At 43.4% G+C, this 16,707-nt stretch overlaps 1 protein-coding gene across 1 annotated transcript; it reads right to left on the bottom strand.

The window, feature by feature from the left end:
- Positions 1 to 8,221: 8,221 nt before the first annotated feature.
- On the bottom strand, positions 8,222 to 16,354 carry setdb2 (SET domain bifurcated histone lysine methyltransferase 2). Its single transcript, XM_067442896.1, has 10 exons — positions 16,263 to 16,354; positions 16,030 to 16,090; positions 14,069 to 14,182; positions 13,862 to 13,942; positions 13,691 to 13,787; positions 12,553 to 13,287; positions 10,958 to 11,127; positions 10,365 to 10,819; positions 8,688 to 8,776; positions 8,222 to 8,434 (listed from the first exon to the last, which is right to left on the bottom strand). Exons 2-10 carry the CDS (start codon positions 16,061 to 16,063, stop codon positions 8,317 to 8,319), a joined length of 1,893 nt encoding a protein of 630 aa, XP_067298997.1. The 5' UTR covers positions 16,064 to 16,090; positions 16,263 to 16,354; the 3' UTR covers positions 8,222 to 8,316.
- Positions 16,355 to 16,707: the final 353 nt, after the last annotated feature.

A 16,707-nucleotide genomic window follows, 5' to 3' on the forward strand; every position in this document is an offset into this window, starting at 1 on the left:
CGATCGGTAATGAATGGAAGCAGCTGATTGGCCAGCAGGCTTTAATGAGCCGCTCTGATTGGCCAGCAGGCTTTAATGAGCCGCTCTGATTGGCCAGCAGGCTTTAATGAGCCGCTCTGATTGGCCAGCAGGCTTTAATGAGCCGCTCTGATTGGCCAGCAGGCTTTAATGAGCCGCTCTGATTGGCCAGCAGGCTTTAATGAGCACAGGTGAAGGTCCGTTGAGCTCCAGGATGAGCAGAGCCTCTCAGGTGAGCTCAAACTGCGGCTCCTCGTGTTCCGGCTTGAGCTCAGCAGGTCAGTGATGTTGTTTCTGTCAGACTTTATTCCTGTCATGAGAACTGTAATCGCTGCTCAACTCATTTTCACTTTGACTGCTTGTAAATAAATCCAGTTTTCAGGCCGATCGGGTGCGTTTACATGCTCGTTCTTAACCGATTATGCCTATAATCCGGCACTGATCATGGTCATGTAACCGCGGTAACCGGTTTTCTTTTATCGGAGTAGGGTCATAAACGGGTCATTTTGACATAATAACCCGGTTTATTAATGAAGTCATGTAAACACTGTTTACTTGCGTTGTTTACTGGTGTGCTGATATGTGTGAGTTATCGGTTTACTGGTGCGCATGTAAACGGGGGAAACTGGTTATTAATAAGCTGATATGTGTGAGTTATCGGTTTACTGGTGCGCATGTAAACGGGGGAAACTGGTTATTAATCAGCTGATATGTGTGAGTTATCGGTTTACTGGTGTGCATGTAAACGGGGGAAACTGGTTATTAATAAGCTGATATGCGAGAGTTATCGGTTTACTGGTGTGCATGTAAACGGGGGAAACTGGTTATTAATAAGCTGATATGCGAGAGTTATCGGTTTACTGGTGTGCATGTAAACGGGGGAAACTGGTTATTAATAAGCTGATATGTGTGAGTTATCGGTTTACTGGTGTGCATGTAAACGGGGAAACTGGTCATTAATCAGCTGATATGTGCGAGTTATCGGTTTACTGGTGTGCATGTAAACGGGGGAAACTGGTTATTAATAAGCTGATATGTGTGAGTTATCGGTTTACTGGTGTGCATGTAAACGGGGAAACTGGTTATTAATAAGCTGATATGTGTGAGTTATCGGTTTACTGGTGTGCATGTAAACGGGGAAACTGGTCATTAATCAGCTGATATGTGCGAGTTATCGGTTTACTGGTGTGCATGTAAACGGGGGAAACTGGTTATTAATAAGCTGATATGTGTGAGTTATCGGTTTACTGGTGCGCATGTAAACGGGGGAAACTGGTTATTAATAAGCTGATATGTGTGAGTTATCGGTTTACTGGTGTGCATGTAAACGGGGAAACTGGTTATTAATAAGCTGATATGTGTGAGTTATCGGTTTACTGGTGTGCATGTAAACGAGGGAAACTGGTTATTAATAAGCTGATATGTGTGAGTTATCGGTTTACTGGTGTGCATGTAAACGGGGAAACTGGTTATTAATAAGCTGATATGTGCGAGTTATCGGTTTACTGGTGTGAACGGGGGAAACTGGTTATTAATCAGCTGATATGTGTGAGTTATCGGTTTACTGGTGTGCATGTAAACGGGGGAAACTGGTTATTAATAAGCTGATATGTGTGAGTTATCGGTTTACTGGTGTGCATGTAAACGGGGGAAACTGGTTATTAATAAGCTGATATGTGTGAGTTATCGGTTTACTGGTGTGCATGTAAACGGGGAAACTGGTTATTAATAAGCTAATATGTGTGAGTTATCGGCTTACTGGTGTGAACGGGGGAAACTGGTTATTAATAAGCTGATATGTGCGAGTTATCGGTTTACTGGTGTGAACGGGGGAAACTGGTTATTAATAAGCTGATATGTGCGAGTTATCGGTTTACTGGTGTGAACGGGGGAAACTGGTTATTAATCAGCTGATATGTGTGAGTTATCGGTTTACTGGTGCGCATGTAAACGGGGGAAACTGGTTATTAATAAGCTGATATGTGTGAGTTATCGGTTTACTGGTGCGCATGTAAACGGGGAAACTGGTTATTAATCAGCTGATATGTGTGAGTTATCGGTTTACTGGTGTGCTGATATGTGTGAGTTATCGGTTTACTGGTGTGCATGTAAACGGGGGAAACTGGTTATTAATAAGCTGATATGTGTGAGTTATCGGTTTACTGGTGTGCATGTAAACGGGGAAACTGGTTATTAATAAACTGATATGTGTGAGTTATCGGTTTACTGGTGTGCATGTAAACGGGGAAACTGGTCATTAATCAGCTGATATGTGTGAGTTATCGGTTTACTGGTGCGCATGTAAACGGGGGAAACTGGTTATTAATAAGCTGATATGTGTGAGTTATCGGTTTACTGGTGTGCATGTAAACGGGGAAACTGGTTATTAATAAGCTGATATGTGTGAGTTATCGGTTTACTGGTGTGCATGTAAACGGGGAAACTGGTTATTAATAAGCTGATATGTGTGAGTTATCGGTTTACTGGTGTGCATGTAAACGGGGAAACTGGTTATTAATAAGCTGATATGTGCGAGTTATCGGTTTACTGGTGTGAACGGGGGAAACTGGTTATTAATCAGCTGATATGTGTGAGTTATCGGTTTACTGGTGTGCATGTAAACGGGGGAAACTGGTTATTAATAAGCTGATATGTGTGAGTTATCGGTTTACTGGTGTGCATGTAAACGGGGGAAACTGGTTATTAATAAGCTGATATGTGTGAGTTATCGGTTTACTGGTGTGCATGTAAACGGGGAAACTGGTTATTAATAAGCTAATATGTGTGAGTTATCGGTTTACTGGTGTGAACGGGGGAAACTGGTTATTAATAAGCTGATATGTGCGAGTTATCGGTTTACTGGTGTGAACGGGGGAAACTGGTTATTAATAAGCTGATATGTGCGAGTTATCGGTTTACTGGTGTGAACGGGGGAAACTGGTTATTAATAAGCTGATATGTGCGAGTTATCGGTTTACTGGTGTGCATGTAAACGGGGGAAACTGGTTATTAATCAGCTGATATGTGTGAGTTATCGGTTTACTGGTGTGCATGTAAACGGGGGAAACTGGTTATTAATAAGCTGATATGTGTGAGTTATCGGTTTACTGGTGTGCATGTAAACGGGGGAAACTGGTTATTAATCAGCTGATATGTGTGAGTTATCGGTTTACTGGTGCACGTGTAAACGGGGGAAACTGGTTATTAATAAGCTGATATGTGCAAGTTATCGGTTTACTGGTGTGCATGTAAACGGGGGAAACTGGTTATTAATAAGCTGATATGTGTGAGTTATCGGTTTACTGGTGTGAACGGAGGAAACTGGTTATTAATAAGCTGATATGTGCGAGTTATCGGTTTACTGGTGTGCATGTAAACGGAGGAAACTGGTTATTAATAAGCTGATATGTGCGAGTTATCGGTTTACTGGTGTGCATGTAAACGGGGGAAACTGGTTATTAATAAGCTGATATGTGTGAGTTATCGGTTTACTGGTGTGCATGTAAACGGGGGAAACTGGTTATTAATAAGCTGATTTGTGCGAGTTATCGGTTTACTGGTGTGCATGTAAACGGGGAAACTGGTTATTAATAAGCTGATATGTGTGAGTTATCGGTTTACTGGTGTGCATGTAAACGGAGGAAACTGGTTATTAATAAGCTGATTTGTGCGAGTTATCGGTTTACTGGTGTGCATGTAAACGGGGGAAACTGGTTATTAATAAGCTGATATGTGTGAGTTATCGGTTTACTGGTGCGCATGTAAACGGGGAAACTGGTTATTAATAAGCTGATATGTGTGAGTTATCGGTTTACTGGTGTGTATGTAAATGGGGGAAACTGGTTATTAATAAGCTGATATGTGTGAGTTATCGGTTTACTGGTGCGCATGTAAACGGGGAAACTGGTTATTAATAAGCTGATATGTGTGAGTTATCGGTTTACTGGTGTGCTGATATGTGTGAGTTATCGGTTTACTGGTGTGCATGTAAACGGGGGAAACTGGTTATTAATAAGCTGATATGTGTGAGTTATCGGTTTACTGGTGTGCATGTAAACGGGGAAACTGGTTATTAATAAGCTGATATGTGTGAGTTATCGGTTTACTGGTGTGCATGTAAACGGGGAAACTGGTCATTAATCAGCTGATATGTGTGAGTTATCGGTTTACTGGTGCGCATGTAAACGGGGGAAACTGGTTATTAATAAGCTGATATGTGTGAGTTATCGGTTTACTGGTGTGCATGTAAACGGGGGAAACTGGTTATTAATAAGCTGATATGTGTGAGTTATCGGTTTACTGGTGTGCATGTAAACGGGGAAACTGGTTATTAATAAGCTGATATGTGTGAGTTATCGGTTTACTGGTGTGCATGTAAACGAGGGAAACTGGTTATTAATAAGCTGATATGTGTGAGTTATCAGTTTACTGGTGTGCATGTAAACGGGGAAACTGGTTATTAATAAGCTGATATGTGCGAGTTATCGGTTTACTGGTGTGAACGGGGGAAACTGGTTATTAATCAGCTGACATGTGTGAGTTATCGGTTTACTGGTGTGCATGTAAACGGGGGAAACTGGTTATTAATAAGCTGATATGTGTGAGTTATCGGTTTACTGGTGTGCATGTAAACGGGGGAAACTGGTTATTAATAAGCTGATATGTGTGAGTTATCGGTTTACTGGTGTGCATGTAAACGGGGAAACTGGTTATTAATAAGCTAATATGTGTGAGTTATCGGTTTACTGGTGTGAACGGGGGAAACTGGTTATTAATAAGCTGATATGTGCGAGTTATCGGTTTACTGGTGTGAACGGGGGAAACTGGTTATTAATAAGCTGATATGTGTGAGTTATCGGTTTACTGGTGTGAACGGGGGAAACTGGTTATTAATAAGCTGATATGTGCGAGTTATCGGTTTACTGGTGTGCATGTAAACGGGGGAAACTGGTTATTAATCAGCTGATATGTGTGAGTTATCGGTTTACTGGTGTGCATGTAAACGGGGGAAACTGGTTATTAATAAGCTGATATGTGTGAGTTATCGGTTTACTGGTGTGCATGTAAACGGGGGAAACTGGTTATTAATCAGCTGATATGTGTGAGTTATCGGTTTACTGGTGCACGTGTAAACGGGGGAAACTGGTTATTAATAAGCTGATATGTGCAAGTTATCGGTTTACTGGTGTGAACGGGGGAAACTGGTTATTAATCAGCTGATATGTGTGAGTTATCGGTTTACTGGTGTGCATGTAAACGGGGGAAACTGGTTATTAATAAGCTGATATGTGTGAGTTATCGGTTTACTGGTGTGAACGGAGGAAACTGGTTATTAATAAGCTGATATGTGCGAGTTATCGGTTTACTGGTGTGCATGTAAACGGAGGAAACTGGTTATTAATAAGCTGATATGTGCGAGTTATCGGTTTACTGGTGTGCATGTAAACGGGGGAAACTGGTTATTAATAAGCTGATATGTGTGAGTTATCGGTTTACTGGTGTGCATGTAAACGGGGGAAACTGGTTATTAATAAGCTGATTTGTGCGAGTTATCGGTTTACTGGTGTGCATGTAAACGGGGAAACTGGTTATTAATAAGCTGATATGTGTGAGTTATCGGTTTACTGGTGTGCATGTAAACGGAGGAAACTGGTTATTAATAAGCTGATTTGTGCGAGTTATCGGTTTACTGGTGTGCATGTAAACGGGGGAAACTGGTTATTAATAAGCTGATATGTGTGAGTTATCGGTTTACTGGTGCGCATGTAAACGGGGAAACTGGTTATTAATAAGCTGATATGTGTGAGTTATCGGTTTACTGGTGTGTATGTAAATGGGGGAAACTGGTTATTAATAAGCTGATATGTTTGAGTTATTTGGATGGTTTGTGTCTCGTCCCAGATCTCCTCATCATGTAAGCTCGTCGTCCGTGTCACACTCCTCCCGCACGGGCCTTCAGTTCCCTGTGGAAGGGAAACTACGCGTTGCACAACACGCGCAACACACAGTGTATCTGACCGCGGTCATCGAGTACCTGTGCGCGGAGGTTCTGGAACTGTCGGGCAACACACACACACACACACACACACACACACACACACACACACACACACACACACACACAGAGGCTGGTAAAGACTCATACTCAGTGAGCAGTGATGCCAGTAACGCGTTACTCTAATCTGGCGACTCTTTTCCAGTAGCGAGTAATCTAACGCGTTACTATTTCCAAACCAGTCATCAGATTAAAGTAATTTATCAGAGTCACTGTGAGTTACTTTTTTAGTCTTTTTTCCTTTGTAAAAAATAATTTTTAACTTCAATTTAAAATGTCAGGAGACACATTGATGATGTTACTGTTAAAAATGCACAATAAAGGGAGTGTTGGCAAAAACGGTCGTCATTTCTGTGTTGAGGCGGCGGGGGTGTTGTTGGAAACGCCTGAATGTAACTAATAAAGTAACTTGTAATCTTACTCAGGCCCCGTCCACACGGAGACGCGTTTAGCTGTACACGTATACATTTTGTACCGTATCAGCGTTTCGTCCGCACGGATCCGGCGTTTAGGAAGCATGAATCTGATATTTTCTGAAACCGGATCCCAGAGCGGATAAATCTGAAAACAACAATCTTCCGTTTTCGTGTGTGCGGCGAATCCGTGTATTTTCTGAAACGGTGATGTCATCACTACGTCCAGCACGGTGAAGAGTTAAGGGATAAAGCTCCGGCACTGGGCATGAGCTCCTCAATATCGCCTCATTGAATGACCGTATCTGCAGTACTGTAAGGGTGTGTTATGGGCCGGGGTCGGGGTAGGCGTTAATAAAACACATCCGATAAGCAGCAAATGTCTTTATTGTCATTTTATTGTGAGATTTTGCCCCACCTCTGACCACTGTTGTACCCCATCTAGCCACAACTCTTCTTCTCTGTTTTTAGAGTATTTCCGTGGCAGAATTACAGCGCCACACACTGGCCTGGCATGCAAACTACATCATTTAGAGTCGGTTTCGGTTATCTCGTGTGATATTTCTTGAAACGAGGGTGAAAAAAAGATCGGATTGGGAAAGCTCTGGCTTCGTGTGGACGGGGCCTTAATTACTTTTAAAATCAAGTAATCTTTAAAGTAACTAAGTTACTTTTAAAGGAGTAATCAGATTCCTTTTTTTAAATAACTGTAGCAACACTGTGAGTGATGATGATCGAACTGTTCTGAGCTGAATGACTCCTGTAGCGACGCTTCTAGATGAATGAACAGCACTTATTTAAACTGAACTGGTTCAACGATCATTTGAATACTGGCTCTCTTTTATTCTGCTTTAAAACCACTGTAATTACCCAAACGTTGTTGCAGTTCAATAACTTTGCAATATGTTCGACTTGAATATTTCATAATTAAAGAAATTTGCAACATTGACACTGTTGAACTGAATTTGTTTCATAATTGGTGAAATTCACAAACATTCAAAAGTAACGCTCAGAGAACATAACGCTTATTTCCTACAGTGTCTGGCTCTTGAGTGTAAAGTCACCGATGCATCCGGCCTGTAAATCCTGAGATCAGGACTGAGCGGAATCATCCCGTCTCCTGCGTTACAGATCACTCAAAGTTTATAATCAATGTGGTGTGGATTCATTTCAAATATGTTTATTGTAGAGTTCTATTAACCAACTTTTGTAGAGCTGTTTTATTCCAGCAGCTGAATATCACTCATTGAGCTGAATGTGTGAAGGACTCTGAACCATAGGCCGTAAAAAACCCCTAAACCTACGGCCCAGATGAAACACTGAGCCAGTTTTGATCGTGTGTGTGTGTGGTTTCAGGTCTTCTGTGCTGTGGCCGTGAGACTCACTGACCCCCCCTCCACACACACACTCGTCAAACCTTCAAAAGGACACGTTTGATTGAACTGATCAGAGTCGTGCTACACACACACAGGTCAGGGTGTGTGTGGTGATTCTGAAGTTAAGGACAGGATGATGAACTGCTAACTCAACCCAATATAGTCCTTATTCTAATCAATTCTCGTTCCTCCATTTAGCTCTTAAAACTTAATTAGGATTGTTTCAGTGCCTTTTAAATCATAGACACTCTTAGTTTCTGTACATTAGACGTCATCCAAAAAAATATTGAGTACTCACACACACACACACACACACACAGACACACAGACACACAGACACACAGACAGATCTTTGCTTGACTCAACTTTATTTCTGCTGTGAAAACATCCTCTAACCGTAATAACCGTATGGTTTCATCCAGGAAAGGCAGAAGTGTGTGTGTGTGTGTGTGTGTCAGATGATGAGTGATTGACAGCTGGAGCTGGAGCAGCAGCAGGTCACCTCATGGTCCGGCTCGCTGCCCGGTGTGTAAGAGTAGTTCCAGGTCAGTTCAGATCCGGCTTTAACTGACCTAAGAAATAAAACACACACACACACACACACACACACACACACACACACACACACACACACACACACACACAGTCACAAACTGGATCTGCTTCATAACTGAGCAACTTTTGCAACCCATGTCTGTTGTATGAAGCCGATCATCTCAGATCCTGTGTGTGTGTGTGTGTGTGTGTCTCCTCACCTGTTGGTGAAGAAGGCGATGAGAGGGAACTGTGGGTCGTGTGAGTGTGTGTGTGTGTGTGTCTCCTCACCTGTTGGTGAAGAAGGCGATGAGAGGGAACTGTGGGTCGTGTGTGTCGATGAAGACGTTCTGGATGAAGAGGTTCGGCTCACAGCTGTGCTGCAGATCAAGGACATTAATGTCAATCATCTGATCATATTTCACCAATATCTGCTCTGAGAAGAACATTTACATTTAACACACGAGCTTCAGCAGGAGACCATACTCACATATGACTGAGTAAATATGCAGATTTTAATGAGCACATTCTGCCACGTAAGAAACAATCACACACAAGCCATAATTAAGTAAATACAGTCAAAAATTATAATTATTATACTGACTAAAAAAATCTAAATGACGACAAAATAATGAGTCAGAATTATAACATAATAATGATGTCAAAATTATGACTAAATTAAGATTAAAAAGTCAAAATGATGACAAAATTATAAAAATCACGTCGTAAAATTCTGAATTATGACCTACTATGTAGAAATTATAACAAATTTAAATTACGACTGAATTAAATTGACTAAATATCATGACTAAAAAAGTCAACAAAAATATATAAAAATGATGACAAAAATTTTGAATAAAAAGACAAGCCAACATTTTTTTTTAATAAAAGACAAAATTGTGACATACGAAATATAAATAACATGGCAAAAAGTTTAAATTATCACTAAATTGATAAAAAAATACGACTAAAATCAAAATGACAGTAAAAATTATCATAAAAAATTCAAATAGGCGCCCAAAAATATCAGCCAAAGTTCAGACTTTTCAGCTTGCTCAGTTCGCGTCTTTGCATTGTAGGGCTGTCACTTTTTATTCGAACATGCATTCGAAGATGACGTGAAATATCCGTAATCGAACTATAAATAAACGATCCGGTTTTTAAAGTGCCATGAAGCGCCTTTTATTACTGTCGGTGCGTTTCCATGGAGCACTGTGATCGGTTTAAGAGTCCAATCTGAAGGAAAACGCTCCATAAACACCTCAGTCGTAATAAAAATGCCCAAACCGAATGAAATTGTAATCGTTTTGAGATGGGTGGATAAACCTTTTCATGAATCGATCAAACGAAACATTTCACCATGTACAGGACCTGAGCGGATTACTTTTGTGTGTGCGTCCCTATGTGACGTCCACCGCTGAAGAGCACGCGTCGCGCTCATGCACCAAGCATGTTGACGAGAGGGAAGTACATTTTTCCGGGGTCGTAGATATTAGAATATATTCGAATGCTTGATATTTGATATCCGTTCGAATTAGATTTTTTTTTTTTTTAAATGACAGCCCTATTGCATTGACTTTCCAATATCCAAATAAAATCAATGAATGAGGTCTTATTTAATTCTATAAACTCTAACACTGATCTGCCAACATTGTCGCTCTATGATAAATTAAAATAAGCTGATAACATCACTGTTTACTCCAGAACGACTGTACAGCCAAATCTAATTCTGCTGCAGTATTGTCCTGTTTAACACTGAAGCTGCTCTGACACAATCGGCGCTGGAGAAGAGCGATAGAAATAAAGATGACTGATTTGTAAATGACTCGCGTGAATCGCGTCATTCGGTCCGGAGTGAACGCACCATTAGAAGTCTTTTTATAGTTTGTCATCATTTTTTAATCTCATAACTGATGTGTGTAATGGAAAAGCCCCAGAGCTGCATGATGGGTAAAGCGGTGCACGTACGTTGATGAAGCGGGCCACGTTGCCTTCCTTCGAGGCGTCCAGGTAATAAAGTGTGTCCTGATGAGTGTGTGCCGAGATCTCGAGCCCGTTTGATAACCTGGGCTTCTTCCTCTGGACCTCCATCTCTCCTCCTTTAGCCGCTGCGAGCCGCTCCGAGCCCGCTGTGGAAGGCTCCGGGTCGGGCTGGACCTGCGCCGCACTCCCCTCCTCACTCTCCTCCTCCGCTGGCCTGGGGAAGCACTGAGCCTGAGCCGCCGCACTGAGCTGATCCGGCCTCTGGATCACAGGCACGTGCAGCGGCGGAGACGAGTCCAGCGGCTCCAGAACCGCCTCCTTGGGGCCCGTGGGGAGAGTCCACTCCTCCACCACCTCCACCTCATCATCGGACACGGGCGGGTCTCGGCTGAGGAGATCAGGAGCCTCTACCTCACCGCGCTCCAGCCGGAGGACCACGCCTGCACATGCGCGCACACACACGCACGCACACACACACACATACACATTTTTGTAACCCCCTTACATTTTTCTGAGAAAATGCTTTTTATGGTGTAGGTTAATAACCCTGAGGTGTGTGTGTCTGTGTGTGTGTGTACCTGCGTAGATGCAGATGAAGGTTCCCTCGTCGAGGTCGTCCCGGCAACGAACGGCCCATCCGCGGTCCAGCGTTCGGAACACCTGCAGCCGCACACGCAGACCCTTCTGGACCACACGGTTCTGGCAGCGGCTCTTCCGACAGCCGCACCACGGGCCGCACTCAAACAGCCTGAGGAGCACAGCCAGAGCTCAGCTCATGCTTCCACACGACAAAACCATGATCAACTCAACCCCACCCAACCAAACTTAACCCAACACAACCCAGCCCAACTCAACTCAACTTAACCCAACCCAACCCAACCCCACCCCACCCCAATTCAACTAAACCCAACCCAACCCATCTCAACTCAACTCAACCTCAACCCAACCCATCTCAACTCAACTCAACCTCAACTCAACTCAACCTCAACCCAACCCATCTCAACTCAACTCAACCTCAACCCAACCCATCTCAACTCAACCTCAACTTAACCCAACCCCACCCAACTCAACCTCAACCCAACCCAACTCAACCTCAACTTAACCCAGCCCCACCCAACTCAACCTCAACCCAACCCAACTCAACCTCAACTTAACCCAGCCCCACCCAACTCAACCTCAACTTAACCCAGCCCCACCCAACTCAACCTCAACTTAACCCAACCCCACCCAACTCAACCTCAACTTAACCCAACCCAACCCCACCCAACTCAACCTCAACCCAACCCATCTCAACTCAACCTCAACTTAACCCAGCCCCACCCAACTCAACCTCAACTTAACCCAACCCCACCCCACCCCACCCCACCCAACTCAACCTCAACTCATCTCAACCCCACTCAACCTCAACTCAGCCCAGCCCAACAAACTCAACTCAACCACACTCAACTCAACCCATCTCAACTCAACCTCAACTTAACCCAGCCCCACCCAACTCAACCTCAACTTAACTCAACCTCAACTTAACCCAACCCCACCCAACTCAACCTCAACCCAACCCATCTCAACTCAACCTCAACTTAACCCAACCCCACCCAACTCAACCTCAACCCAACCCATCTCAACTCAACCTCAACTTAACCCAGCCCCACCCAACTCAACCTCAACTTAACCCAGCCCCACCCAACTCAACCTCAACTTAACCCAACCCCACCCAACTCAACCTCAACTCATCTCAACCCCACTCAACCTCAACTCAACCCCATTCAACCCCACTCAACCTCAACTCAGCCCAGCCAAACAAACTCAACTCAACCACACTCAACTCAACTCAACTCAACCTCAACTTAACCCAACCCCACCCAACTCAACCCAACCCAACTCAACCTCAACTCAACCTCAACCCAACCCAACCCAACCCAACCCAACCCAACCCAACCCCACCCAACTCCACCCAACTCAACCCCATCCAACTTAACTCAACCCAACCCAGCCCAGCCCAACTCAACCCCACCCCACCCAACTCTAACTCAACACAACTTAACCTCAACTCAACCCCATCCAACTCAACCCCAACTCAACCCCAACTCAACCTCAACTCAACCCCATCCAACTCAAACCCAACTCAACCCCACCCCAATCCCCACCCCCACCCCACTCCACCCCATGGCCTCACCCTGCTGGCACAGGCTTGCTCAGCCTCTGGTGCCGGTAATGAGTGCCGGTTCCGGCCCGGTCCGTCAGCCTGACACAAGCGCAGCTGTGAGCATCAGTGCAGTCTCCAGCGCAGTCGCAACAGGCTGAGAAGAGTGGTGGTGCGCTGAGGAAGCACCCGTGGGGCCAGCGCTCCTTCCGGTACCGGAACTCTTTGGGCCGCGCAGCGTCCAGCTCGTTAACCAGCGGCACCGGCACCGGCTCCACTCCGCGGCTGAGGTCTCGCTCCAACTGCAGCGCCGCAGACACCAGGACACGCACCTGAAGTTCTGGAGCGATCTGCGGATTAAAGCTGAAGTTACTCGGCTGGAGCACGCCCAGAGTGTCCGACTCCTGCAGGAAGTGGAGAACCTCCTCCATGGAGCGCAGGCTCCGCCCACACGGTGCTTTATAAAGCACATCGGCGTCCTCACTCTCGTCCTCCGGCTCGCCTCCGGCTCGGACCCGGGCGCAGTGCCGCTGGAAGTGGCAGAGCATGGGCACCCGCAGCGGGTTCTGGCCCAGGAAGAGGTCAGCGTGAGCGGGTAGATTCGGCACACAGGCCAGGCTGCAGTCGTGAGGCTGGTAGAGGAGCTGGAGCGGAGAACGGGCCTCTTCAGAACACAAGCTCAGCGGAGACAGAAGCAGATTTAGGTCCGTCCTGCTGGCGGAAGACATCTGGCTGTAGTCCGAGCTCGACTCCACGTCTCTGGAGAGTCTGTGAGAGAGCGCCAGGCCATCAGAACATAACACTCAAACTCATTAGAAGAAGTAATGGGCGATAGAAACAATATGCAATATAAAACACTGCAAAAAATGCTTTTCTTACTTAGTATTTTTGTCTTGTTTCTAGTTTCTAGTAAAAATTATCGTCTTGTTTTGGGAAAAATAACTCAAAATGAAAAGAGTTTTTGCTTAAAATACGATAAATAATCTGCCAATGGGGTGAGAAAAATAATCTTAATTCAAACAGAAAACAAGATTATTTTTCTCACCCCATTGAATGGCACTTTAAAAAACGGATCGTTTACTTATAGTTCGATTATGGTTATTTCACGGCATGTTCGAAAGCATCTTCGAATATCGAATGAAAAAGTGAAGTTGTGCTGATAATGCCGAACCGTGATCTGTCCTTCCGCAGGACGTCCTCCGGCTCGCCGCCGTTCCTCGAACCCTCAGCAGAACACTGAGACTCTGAGACCGTCACTGTCAGAATATCTGAAACACAGCAGAGCGTCGTGAGATGAGGACATGATCAGAAGCATTGATCATCAGGACCGATCAGGACAAACCTTCATCAATCAGAACCTCCTGGATGGCTTCAGTCCGAACCACCGCAGACTCCAGAACGAGCTTCATGGCCTGAACGTACTCTGAGATATCACCAGACACAATTAGAGGATAGGTGTGTGTGTGTGTGAGATGGGTAGGTTAAGGGGCAGTTTGTACAGTGTAAAATGCATTAAACCTATTGAAAGTCCATAAGTGTGTGTGTGTACCTCTGTCTGTTGCGGTGTTGTTTCTGATCGCATCTCTTAAATGTGTCAGGACGTCCATCAGCTCATCAAACGCTTCGTCAACATCCAGCTCCTCCCAGAAGAGCTTTGCTCGCTCTGAAACAAACAAGCATCTTCTGATCAATCATAATCATCATCATCATCATCATCATCATCATCACTATCATCACCATCTTCACCATCTTCATCAGAGACTGATGGAACGTTCCCTCAAGGTTATCTCAACGTTATGAGCAAACGTTCTTCCAGTAACATTAATAGAACGTTCGTTCAGCGTGATCTGGTGTTTAACAATGTTCTGTAAGGGTTAGCACAAAAACATTATTAATACATCGATCATGGAACGTTTAGTTGGACGTTCTTCGTTTCGAGAACATTCTAAAGTAACGTTCCCATAATGTTTGAAGAATGATACAATGAGACACTAAACGTTCCGAGAACATTCTAAAGGAACGTTCCCATAATGTTTGAAGAATGATACAATGAGAGACGTTCCGAGAACATTCTAAAGTAACGTTCCTATAATGTTTAAAGAATGATACAATGAGACGCTAAACGTTCCGAGAACATTCAAAAGTAACGTTCCCATAGTGTTTGAAGAATGATACAATGAGACGCTAAACGTTCCGAGAACATTCTAAAGTAACGTTCCCATAATGTTTGAAGAATGATACAATGAGACACCAAACGTTCCGAGAACATTCTAAAGGAACCTTCCCATAATGTTTGAAGAATGATACAATGAGACACCAAACGTTCCGAGAACATTCTAAAGGAACCTTCCCATAATGTTTGAAGAACGATACAATGAGACACTAAACGTTCCGAGAAAATTCTAAAGTAACGTTCCCATAATGTTTGAAGAATGATACAATGAGACGCTAAACGTTCCGAGAAAATTCTAAAGTAACGTTCCCATAATGTTTGAAGAATGATACAATGAGACACCAAACGTTCCGAGAACATTCTAAAGTAACCTTCCCATAATGTTTGAAGAATGATACAATGACACGCTAAACGTTCCGAGAACATTCTAAAGGAACCTTCCCATAATGTTTGAAGAATGATACAATGAGACACCAAATGTTCCGAGAACATTCTAAAGTAACGTTCCCATAATGTTTGAAGAATGATACAATGAGACACTAAACGTTCCGAGAACATTCTAAAGTAACCTTCCCATAATGTTTGAAGAATGATACAATGACACGCTAAACGTTCCGAGAACATTCTAAAGGAACCTTCCCATAATGTTTGAAGAATGATACAATGAGACACCAAATGTTCCGAGAACATTCTAAAGTAACGTTCCTATAATGTTTGAAGAATGATACAATGAGACGCTAAACGTTCCGAGAACATTCTAAAGTAACCTTCCCATAATGTTTGAAGAATGATACAATGACACGCTAAACGTTCCGAGAACATTCTAAAGTAACCTTCCCATAATGTTTGAAGAATGATACAATGACACGCTAAACGTTCCGAGAACATTCTAAAGTAACCTTCCCATAATGTTTGAAGAATGATACAATGACACGCTAAACGTTCCGAGAACATTCTAAAGTAACCTTCCCATAATGTTTGAAGAATGATACAATGAGACGCTAAACGTTCCGAGAACATTCTAAAGTAACGTTCCCATAATGTTTGAAGAATGATACAATGACACGCTAAACGTTCCGAGAACATTCTAAAGTAACCTTCCCATAATGTTTGAAGAATGATACAATGACACGCTAAACGTTCCGAGAACATTCTAAAGTAACCTTCCCATAATGTTTGAAGAATGATACAATGAGACGCTAAACGTTCCGAGAACATTCTAAAGTAACCTTCCCATAATGTTTGAAGAATGATACAATGACACGCTAAACGTTCCGAGAACATTCTAAAGGAACCTTCCCATAATGTTTGAAGAATGACCGTGATTGTTCGCTTACCGGTTTCACTCTCCATCATCATCATCATCATCATATCGATCGGTTCTGAGGCTCAGATCAGCTGATAATAGATCGATACACAAACAAACACTCAATACATAGAATTACTTCATGTCAACAACTCAACTCAACTCTATTATCTCACGAAACCGCAGAGTAGTAATAAATCATAATGTGCCAAAAGAATAAACATAATTGAAACGCTTAAAATCTGAATAAAACGCATTTCTTACTCAAAGACTTCATTAAAGTGAATGAAAGAGCGCGCCATCACCGAGGAATCATCCACATGTGATTCAGTCTGTTCGATCGAACCGAATCTCGAGTGAATCACTGAGAGAATCATCAACAACGCGACGTGTGACGCAAAGTTTACACCCTCACCGTACAGTAGTATTGAAATAAAGGCTTTTTATTACATCCTCGGAGTCTTTTGCTTGAATGATGGCACGCATGTGTTGTTGAATCAGTTCAGAGACAGTGTCCGAAAGAACCGACTCACTGAAGAACCGGTCTTTCCGAATGTTTTGGTTCCAGTAAGAGTCAAAAGCAATCGATCAGATCATCGATATCGCACAGTTAGTGTTTTTCTGTATATTGTATTACTAATTATGCTATCGTTGGGTCATATTGCTGGTTCTGTGATGTTTCTGTGTAATATAACGTGTTAAACGAGCT

The sequence above is a fragment of the Pseudorasbora parva genome, chromosome 4 (assembly GCF_024679245.1).
Source record: "Pseudorasbora parva isolate DD20220531a chromosome 4, ASM2467924v1, whole genome shotgun sequence".
Taxonomy (NCBI): Eukaryota; Metazoa; Chordata; class Actinopteri; order Cypriniformes; family Gobionidae; genus Pseudorasbora; species Pseudorasbora parva.

Coding starts and splice junctions, on each gene's coding strand:
- setdb2 (XM_067442896.1), bottom strand. CDS start 16,063: ATGATGATGATGATGATGATGGAGAGTGAAACCG. Junction 11,128..12,552: donor AGCAAGCCTGTGCCAGCAGG/GTGAGGCCATGG, acceptor TGTGCTCCTCAG/GCTGTTTGAGTGCGGCCCGT. Junction 8,777..10,364: donor ACGTGGCCCGCTTCATCAAC/GTACGTGCACCG, acceptor CTTGATCTGCAG/CACAGCTGTGAGCCGAACCT.